General features: G+C 40.8%; 1 protein-coding gene across 1 annotated transcript; it reads left to right on the top strand.

The window, feature by feature from the left end:
• Nucleotides 1-948: 948 nt before the first annotated feature.
• On the top strand, nucleotides 949-10,072 carry dpp7 (dipeptidyl-peptidase 7). The gene is made up of 13 exons (XM_076730286.1): nucleotides 949-1,095; nucleotides 1,700-1,826; nucleotides 1,900-2,039; nucleotides 3,408-3,571; nucleotides 5,441-5,576; nucleotides 5,773-5,854; nucleotides 6,136-6,302; nucleotides 7,124-7,184; nucleotides 7,630-7,748; nucleotides 8,222-8,378; nucleotides 8,984-9,048; nucleotides 9,132-9,202; nucleotides 9,301-10,072. Exons 1-13 carry the CDS (start codon nucleotides 1,009-1,011, stop codon nucleotides 9,410-9,412), a joined length of 1,488 nt encoding a protein of 495 aa, XP_076586401.1. The 5' UTR covers nucleotides 949-1,008; the 3' UTR covers nucleotides 9,413-10,072.
• Nucleotides 10,073-10,116: the final 44 nt, after the last annotated feature.

Raw genomic sequence — 10,116 nt, 5'->3', positions numbered from 1 at the left:
GTTTTGTTCTTAACGTGCAGTTCTGCAGCCACAGTGTGGCCCCACCCCACCACAGAAACTCCACTGATAAATGCAGTGCAGACAAGCAGTGGTGGGAAACACATTCAGACTCTTTATTCAGGTAAAAGCAAAAGCACAACAACATGAGGATACTCCTGTGCAAGCAAAATCCCTGCAATCACAAATGTAAAATGCAGCATCACCACCAATTTAATGATCGAAAGTGAAGCATTGATCCTGCTCAACAGGACCTGTGTATAGTATAACATTTGTTGAGTGATTTTAATGTTGTGGATTTTAAAAAAGATCAACAAATAAATTACTTGCATGCTGTTTTTAATTGCGTTTTCATTTTTAATTGTATCCTATTTTTTGATTGAATATTAATTTAATCGTGTTCAATAAATTCTAGCTTTTATGTTATACTAATATAGTGTAGGGTGCTTATACGTTTTTATGTGAAATATGTATGTAATTAAATATTATTAAAACATTATGTAAAGTAACTAGGATTACTATTATTATGTACTACTATTAAGCATGATAAATTAAATCCACTGTTTCTTTTCTATCTTCTTTTCTGTCTCCTACAAAAGCAGTTCAAAATGCTTTGCCTCAACAAGCAAAACAGTAAAAAAGTGCAAGAAATTCATGCATACATACACATAAATACACACAAACATACACATAAGTACACACAAACACACACATATACTCATTGTGCCAAGCAATTCAAGGTGCTTTTCATAGAAACACAGCAGCAAAAAGAGCTTATAGGCAAAGACTTCTATGCTAAGCTACTCATAGACGCACATAAAGACACACACATACAATTGTACGTACAGTGCGTTCATTCAAGAAAATGAACACAGCGCAGTTCACGTTTTCTTACGAGGTGCACTTAAACGCGGCATAGAGCATAACATAAGTCATGTGACACGTGCGATATGCGCAGGCGCGGTGGAGAGTCAATCTAAGAAGTTGGACTTGCAGCGGTCTCCCTGAAACATGAGTAAAATATTAGCCTTTTTGACGGTAACAGTAGCCGTGTTTTTTGTTGAGGTGCTGCATGGGCTGCCATACAGTAACTTTCAGGTAACGTTTTCGTTTTCAATGTTTGTTATTGCTCTGAAACCTCAGTTCCTCTTGGGAAAATTTTCAGTTCAAACGTCATGTGCTTTAGCGTTACCTTGGTCAATGTACACACCTGACAGAAAAATGACTTAAATCTTGAGCCCATATCTCATATTCCGCGTACAAGTGACCAGCGAAGCAATACTTTTCATTGAGAAATAACTTGTTAGAATTTGTCGTATAGTGAAGTGAGAACGGGGGTGAACCAATGCGAAAGTTTAGGTATTAGTATTACATCAGGTGTTAGTAGTGTAAATACTGTTAAATGGTGTATCAGATGCAAGCCGAAGCGAAGAGTGAAGGTTCAATTTTAACCACAGGTCTTGTAATACATCCTCCCATCGTGTGAATGGCTTTTAAATAAGGCGTGAATAGATATCCAGTTTGTTGAATAGAGTTTGTTTTGACCTGAACTTCTCGTGAAAATCTCGATGAGCACCGTTTAAAACAGCAGCGTCGCATAAAACTCGTCTTCTGTTCTCCCTTTAAAGCTCTGGTGTGTTATTATGAGCTTTATGGTAACAGAATCACTGGGTATAACAGGCGCTGTACATTTCTCTTTTAGTCAAGAAAACCTGACGGATTCGAGGGAGAACCCAAGTTCACAGAGAAGTATTTCAGTCAGACTCTGGACCACTTCAACTTTAACAACCTGGGGAATAAGACATTCAACCAGCGTTATCTGATCACAGGTGAAAACAGTTTCCCATTTTAAATATAAGGAATATGAGCAAATGACTTATTGTTGTTTTCCTCTCCTTTCAGATCAGTACTGGAAGAAAGGACATGGGCCTATTTTCTTCTACACTGGCAATGAGGGCAGCATCCTAGAGTTTGCGCTCAATTCTGGATTCATCACCGAGTTAGCTGCTCAGCAGGGAGCCTTGGTCATATTTGCTGAACATGTAAGACAACACTAGTTCAAATCTTGAAACAGCACAGCCAAATGCAGAAAGAGTTAGCATTTTTAACCAAACATGGATCAGAGTTTGCAGATCATATGACAGAGGAAAATGGGAAATGGATGTTGAAGTTTGACTCACACAATCAGCTGATTTTCACTCCCACATCCCTGCTTTTTACAAGGCAGTTTGGTTACAACCACCATTACAAGATCGAGTCAGCTGGTATGCTTGTTGGAATCTCTGTTCCTTTCTTGAAGTTAAAATAGTGGCCTTAAATGTTATTTTAACATATACTTATTTACAACATGTAAAAAATATATACAATAAAATAATGACAAAACAGACAAAAGCTTACATGAAAAGACAAACCTGAAGAGAAAGAGTTGGATTGACAGCTGGGTGTGAATGAAATGTGGCATGATTGCTTAACTTAAATGAACATTTATTTAACACTGTTTGCTCAGGTTGATCTGCACTCTGCAGTAAATCAAAAAATATAGCAACTGAATAAATGTCAAATGGTAAAAAAAAAGAAAAAAAAAAGAATGAAAATCAAAGTTTTAGTGCACTTAAGAATAGCATTTGTCAGCAGATAGCAGCATGTCCTTGTTTATGAGAGCAAAAATGTGTAAACTTGCATAAATTAATACAAAATAAATAATTTTAGTGCACATGGTAGCACCCAGCAGCATCTTGTTGTTTGTTATCCCAATAGACATAGACTTCAAGGATGAAGCAGGTGCTATTCTATGTTGTTTTTCTCATCAGTAAATCCCACGAAAAGATCAGAACCAGCGTTGTGTTACTGTGTCTGTCAGTAGTTTGTATCTTCCCCACTCAGTGTGGCTCTCTATCGCAAGTTCATGGGTTCCTGTAAATATGTAAATCTTTCAAAACAGGTCACAAATAGACAGTGCTGTACGCCGCTCCAGTGAGTATTTTTGGCAGCAGGATGTTGTGTATGTGGAACTGAGTAAAAAAAAAAAAAAACTGTGTCGGTACAGAGGAATGAGGTACATTAGGCTTCCATACACACACAATACTTTGCAATGATACATTTATTGTTGGCGTTGACTCGACACATGGGATTTTTTGACAGTAAGAAAAATATAGATTATCTCCAGACTTATCCTTGTGCTGCATGTCCTCTCGTAGACAGGTACGTTCAGTCAGAAACATAGTACTGGTTTGGATCTTGGTTAACTCATAACGCAGAAGACAATGGAAGAGTGTGGATGATTTGCTCAGTACAGGTGCATGAAGACCTTAGTGGAGCTGCACTGTGTCCCAGCTCCAGTGACACTGCCTGTCTTTGTTTTATATATCTTATCAAGCTTGAACACCTTCGTCCTCCTCTCCCTCTTCCAGAGGTACTATGGCAAATCTCTACCGTTCGGCAAAGACTCCTTCAGCATCCCTCTGATCAGCCTGCTGACAGTGGAGCAGGCCCTCGCTGACTACGCTGTCATGATCACTGAGCTGAAACAGCAGCTGGCAGCTACAGCCTGTCCTGTCATCGTGTTTGGCGGCAGGTACGATCCACTTCACCAACACTTGTGTGACTTGTTGAGCTCCTCATAACTTTGTATGCTTCTGTTTTTTCATTTTTTTTTTTTAAACCTTTTGAATAGATGAAGATGATCATGTAACACACTGACACATAAAAGTAGCTTTCTTGTATAGCACCTTTCATACAAGAATATAGAATTGAAGAGTGTCTGAAAAAGGAAGAAATAGAAAAAAGGGAGAACACAGAAAGTATTTCACTTTGTGAGACAGTCGGCACCTAAGAGTTTCCCAATTTCCAGATGGACACAGATTCATCACTGGTCTGGATTAGCTGAAATAATCCTTATTCAGCCTCCCCTGAATGTCCTCCCACAGGTTTAGTATCATTGTGTGTGTCAGGCACAGCCCAAAGCTGCCCTGGGAAAAGCAATCCTGTTGTGGTGCTGTGGGGGTTAAAAGTGCAATTTTTATAAAGACAATGCATAACACAAGATGGAAAATCCATCCCACTGAATAAAAGTGATAAAGTAAAGCTAGAAATAGAGTACATAGAATGCATTCCATGACCTGGACCACTAAGTGTGACCATGCTTAATAGAGCCCACCTTTGCTGGTGTTGTGCAGGTAACTGTTTTCTGAAAGTAGTTTCTACTAGAGCTACAACAAAGGGTTGTTTTCATCATTGACCACACTGCTGATTATTTCCTCAGTCATTTGGCTGATAATGCCAAGATGAGCTTCTGAGATCCTATCATCATTTTCCAGAGCTCCAGTTGGCATATTTACAAGCCTTGTTGAAAAGTCTGTTTATCATAGAAACATTTTAGAAACTTTGGAGCAGCTGGACGATTAATCCATGATCAATAGTTGCTGATGAATTTTCCATCAATCAACTAATTGTTTAATCAACTAATCATTTCAACTCTGGTTTCTAAAAAAAATGCCTTAATCATCTGTAGATCATAGTGTAACAGGTCACATGTGATCCTTCACAATGTGCAGATAAGTTTGTCAAACCAAGCTTGAAACTGCAGCTATTCTGAAACTGTCAGTGTAATATTATTCACACATCCAGGTTGAATTGTGGTGCAGTGTCAGTTTCAGAATCGATCTGAGCCTTTTTGTACTTACTTTCATTCTTATGAAGTATTGAAGGACTCACTGACAAGTTTCAGGCAGACTTAGCTTGAAAATTTGAACCAACACAAGTTCCACGTCACTCCCCCTCCCTCTCCGCTACACTCATGCCCTGCCTCCAAGCCCCTCCTCCCTGCAGCATCTGCGCGGCTGTCATGACAACCAGTAACGTTAGCCTTAGCATCGGAAACAAGCTAACTCTGCCCAGCCGCTACATCACAGTGGTTAACATACCGTACGCACTGCTGCGGCGGTATGGGCAGTTTCTCCTTTGCGGGTGGCTGTTGCTCCACCATAGCTCTCACTAGCCTCCTGATGCCGCTCACAGAGCTGTTTGACTGAGCGGCAGTTGGCAGCATGAGTGGAGGGAGGGGGCGGTTCTTAGCGTGTGTGAGTAGTGATTGACAGATGTCAGACACTCCCTCAGACGATCCTCTATTTCTGATTGGTTGTTTTGTGTTGGGCGCGGTGGATTCTTGCAAATTGCAGTAGGAGCAGTAGGTGGGACCAATGGAGCCGTGTTTTTTTTTTTTTTTTTCACAGATTACATGTTTCAAGTACTGCTGTCTGGGTATAGGGACAGTTTTAGCAGATATGACAAAAAATTACTTTTATACAAGTTACCTACTGCAACTTTAACCCAGTTTATTTGAAGACATACATGGCACAAGAAAGATACAAATTCATAGTATTCTGGTGTAATTCTTCTTTGGTCATGTTCCTGTTTGGCTGTCTCACCTCATGTCTTCCTACAGTTATGGTGGAATGCTGTCGGTCTATATGAGACTCAAGTATCCAAACATTGTGGCTGGAGCTCTGGCTGCCAGCGCTCCCATACTGTCCACTGCTGGGCTTGGAGACTCCAGGCAGTTTTTCAGAGATGTCACAGCTGTAAGTGCATGGATGCTCTTCTTTTTGTGGCCGCCCACCTTGTGCCAACCGTTATTTTCCAAGTATTATTTCAACCTGAGGCTGTTCGAGCTGTTTTGGAAACACTTTATTTCATCAGTACATTATAATAAATCATTTGTGAATTTACACACACACACGTACAGATTGGATAATGATCTTTGTTTCTCTTTCTAAGGATTTTGAGAGTGTTGCTCCTGAATGTAGAGATGCTGTAAGAGGAGCTTTCCATCAGCTGAAAGAATTAGCCGAACGGCAAGGTAAATGTGTGTTCGTTCTAAGGAGGGGATGGCCTCAATTTTATGTACATGAATGACAAAAATGAATGAAAAGAAATATTGAACTATATTATGTTTCTAAGGCTGCAATGTCACAAAAATACCTTAATGTTTTAGTGATTTTTGTTTAATGGTAAAAACTTCTCCGAACCTTGGAGGTGTCGCTCTATTAAAGTCTGGAAGGAAGATAATAAAACGCTATCATGGGGATGTAGTAACTCAGTGAATGAGCAATGCAAACCCACTACTGTTGCTAATTCCAGATTATAGTCGCATCCAGTCCGAGTTCTCCCTGTGTAAGCCTCCATCATCTGCTAAGGACATCCACCAGCTGAATGGGCTGCTGAGGAATGCCTTCACTCTGATGGCCATGCTGGATTATCCCTACAGCACTCACTTCATGGGCAACATGCCTGCCAATCCTGTCAAGGTACACACAGCCTGAGAGATCAGTAGTCTAAAATGCCATCCATGACTGAGCAACATCACACACACTAAAGCTGTTCTGAAAAGAGAACAGAAACTTATCTGTCTGTACTTTTTATGCTCGGCTGTTCCATGTTGTATAATATTCAAACAAAAGCAGCAGTTTGAACCACAGCTGTGGACCTCCAATAGGGCTGCACATTTGCAGTTACATCACTTAAAAACCAAGTAACTATTCAAGCCCAGCCCATAGATCGCCCAGATGTATATCAGAATATACAGTATCAATATTGATGAGCTTATTGCAGATATAGTGGTGCGAGTACAGGAAGATATTTTTGGAGAAACAGCACACAGTCACAACAATAACCAGATATAAGGGATCCTCACTAAAATTGATATTGATATAGTCATGTCTGTGTTCTGTGAGTCTGTGTGAACAGTTACTGATTCATATTATGAAAAGTCATACAACAATAAAAATCTAGACTGTTAAGTCAGGCTTTAGTAAATCTCAGTCTTCAGAGTTATTGTTATGATCCAAGGTGGTAAAATGCACATAGTGATAGTGTCAATTCAGCAAGGAGATAGAGTTTACATGAAGATGCAAATACAAACTTAAAAACAGAGCAAATGGAAATAAAATATATATGAATGACAACATCTCAGCAGGGTGTGCACAACAACAAACAGAAACATAATGAATAATAAATCATATAAAAATTAATAATAAATAATAAATGATGTTATATCATAAGTCAGGTGAAATTTGATCTGTTCCAGATATGTTTTGACAGGAGATGTATAACATGACTTGTTCTTCAGGTGGCCTGTGAAACCATGCTGAGTGGATCTGACCTGCTCACGAACCTCAGGGACACTGCAGGTAAAGGGACTGAATGCTGAATCTATTTAAAGCCGCTTGTGTGCATTCTGTCCACTTGTTTGTCGTTTTCTTCTAAATCTGCTCCTCAGTTGATGATTGGATGTAATTCACGTGAGCAGACACTAGAGGGCAGTGGCCAGCTTCACATTCCTTAGTTAAGAAACACTTCTTTGCTTATGACTATGAGTATTCAATCATGTATACAATTGTTCCAAGTGTTGGGAAGTATAAGTTGGTGTGTGTATGTGAGCTCCGTGAGATCTGTGAGTACTTGCTGGCAAAGAATCCAGAATCTTTACGACCCAAATGGGAAGGAGGTTTTTGTTTTGCTTGAAAAACTTCATACAGTAGAGTATCAGTACTTGATCTCCACTACAGCTGATAGACATACAAGAAACTTCCAGATCCACAAACCTCACTAATGTCACTCAATCCTACCCTGCAGGCATTGTGTACAACTCTACTGGGTTGCTGACCTGTTTTGACATGTACAATTTGTATTTGGAGTGTGCTGATCCCACCGGCTGTGGACTGGGCTTCGACAGCCTCGCCTGGGACTACCAGGTATCCTAACAAGCATCAACACACAGCACGGCATGTAGTATATGCCTAGAATTCCATCAAAATTCCAGTTTATGGTCATTTTCCAGGTTGGTGTCAGTTGATTCCTTATGAACAGTTTTGGTAGACTTGGTGAACTGGTAATCAAAAGGACTTCAGCTGTATTTGGTGTAGAGATGGATGCACTTAAAGCCCATCTGTATCTGTTGAGACCAGTACCGGTGTGATACAAGCAGACGTGCTGGATATGTTAATTTTACATTATACACACAGTCGGCTGCCCGTGGTGTCAAAAAGCCATACAGGTCAAACTGGAGAACTGTCTTCACTGTTCATGTCTTCTGGACAGAAAACTTCAGTGCAGGGGATAATTTCACTTTGATTTGATGGATGAATGAGATTAATCTACATAGACATTTGATAACTGAAGACTGTTTATCATACTAACGCTTCCCCTGCTTCTGTTGTGGCTGCAGGCGTGCACAGAGATCGATCTGTGCTATGAGAGCAACAATGTGACGGACATGTTTCCTCCCATGGCCTTCACTGAGAAGGACCGCGAACTTTACTGCTTCAAACGCTGGGCTGTGGTTCCTCGACCAGACTGGCTCAAAATCCAGTTCTGGGGTGACGGTGAGCACTGAATACTAACAGACACACCAGACATGTTGAAAGTTCAAACGTTCCTTCTGGTGAATGGAGAGCTGATGTGGGACACGATGGCTCAAGACCACCAAGTGTGGTGACTGCAATGATATAGAAGAATGGACTTTTTAGCTAGCAGATATTTTCAGCATTGAATTCCCCCTCAGTCAAAAATGCATGTTGCTTTTTGTTACTTTATTTCAGTGTTTCTCATTTCCGGTCCTCGGGCCCCCCTGCCCTGCATGTTTTAGATATTTCCTGCTCCAATTCAAATGAGTGGCTCGTTATCAAGCCACTGCAGAGCTTGATGACGAGCCGATCATTTGAATCAGGTGTGGTGGAGGATGGAAACATCTAAAACATGCAGGGCAGGGGGGCCCGAGGACCGGAATTGAGAAACACTGCTTTATTTGGATATTTGAGCTTTCATCATTTTATCTACTGAAGGGTAAAAGTTCCCTGTGCTCACTTGAAAAGACATCACAACAGGTCTGGAGCCAATCCTGGTCCAGAATGCATCTTAGAGACATTTTGTGTCCAAATATCTCCATCAGTGTTTTTGTTCCTCATGAGCTCTCTCTCCTTGTCTTCAGCCCTCTCCACCGCCAGCAACATCATTTTTTCCAATGGAGATCTGGACCCATGGGCAAACGGAGGGGTAAGAGATGAAACCAAGCAAGTACACTTCAGTGAACCAAGTCACTGTTTTCAGTTTGAGTCAATCAGCTTTCTGATGTTTAGGTGCGCAAGTCCTTGAGCTCATCACTAGTCGCTATCAACATTTCTGGAGGAGCCCATCATCTGGATCTGAGGTACAGCAAGTTGTTGGCTTCTGGAGAGACATCCATGACTTTTTTTTTATAACTCACAAAGCAAAATCTAATCAGATTTTTTGTTTTTTTTAATGCAGAGGATCTAATGATGCTGATCCAGTGTCAGTAATCAATGCCAGGAAGACAGAGGCAGACCTCATTGCACAGTGGGTGAAGATGGAGAGAACCAGATTAAGACAGTCACCTTAAAAATGAAGATGAATCATGGACAGTGATGAAACAGCTCCAGAGAAATCTTGAAACAACAAAATGAAGTGATATGTTGCCTGCTCCTCATCACCTCTCCAAATTCTGCAGAGGCAGCAGCATGACAAAGAGGCTGCTTGGTTGAAAATGCCTCTAAGGATTTCCTAAAGTCTAGATTGTTGATATCAATTGATTTGGGTCAAGATATATTTAAGTCAAAGTGAACACAATACCATGTCAAATCATCATCATCATCATCATCGTGTAGAAACACACAGATCTTTGTGAGGGCCCCAGAAACCAACACCTTCCACACTTGACCGTAAGTTAAAGGATCCATGGAGTTAATCCAGGTTACTATTGCTTCCACTGTTTTTAATCCATTCACTTAAGTGACACAGATCAGTGCCAGAGCCACATGTGACTGGACTATGGCAGATGTCAAATGTGATTGGTTTCCACACCACTATTTTACACTCCTTACAGATCACTTCATTTATTAGAACTCTGCTCTCTGCACTACCTGACTGTCTCGTGCTGCTGGCTGTCCCATCATGCTCTTTTTGAGGGCTTCTGCAGCTCTCATAGAAAATGTAAGGGAGCCAGTTGCTTCACTCGTATCACTTGTTCAGTGTGTTTTCATCGTAGTACATAACCCCCCCCCCCCCCCCCCAAAAAAAACCACAAGCCCACCATGATCCAAGGAC

Source organism: Chaetodon auriga, chromosome 5 (assembly GCF_051107435.1).
Source record: "Chaetodon auriga isolate fChaAug3 chromosome 5, fChaAug3.hap1, whole genome shotgun sequence".
In the NCBI taxonomy this organism is placed as follows: domain Eukaryota; kingdom Metazoa; phylum Chordata; class Actinopteri; order Chaetodontiformes; family Chaetodontidae; genus Chaetodon; species Chaetodon auriga.
The sequence above is the reverse complement of the archived record's forward strand: the minus strand, read 5'-3'. Positions and strand labels throughout refer to the sequence as shown.

Bases quoted from the DNA above. Each gene is read 5' to 3' on its own strand.
- dpp7 (XM_076730286.1), top strand. From the start codon at position 1,009: ATGAGTAAAATATTAGCCTTTTTGACGGTAACAGTAGCCGTGTTTTTT. The intron at 3,572-5,440 runs GTACGATCCACT...GTCTTCCTACAG, and splicing joins GTCATCGTGTTTGGCGGCAG to TTATGGTGGAATGCTGTCGG. The intron at 7,185-7,629 runs GTAAAGGGACTG...CCTACCCTGCAG, and splicing joins GAACCTCAGGGACACTGCAG to GCATTGTGTACAACTCTACT.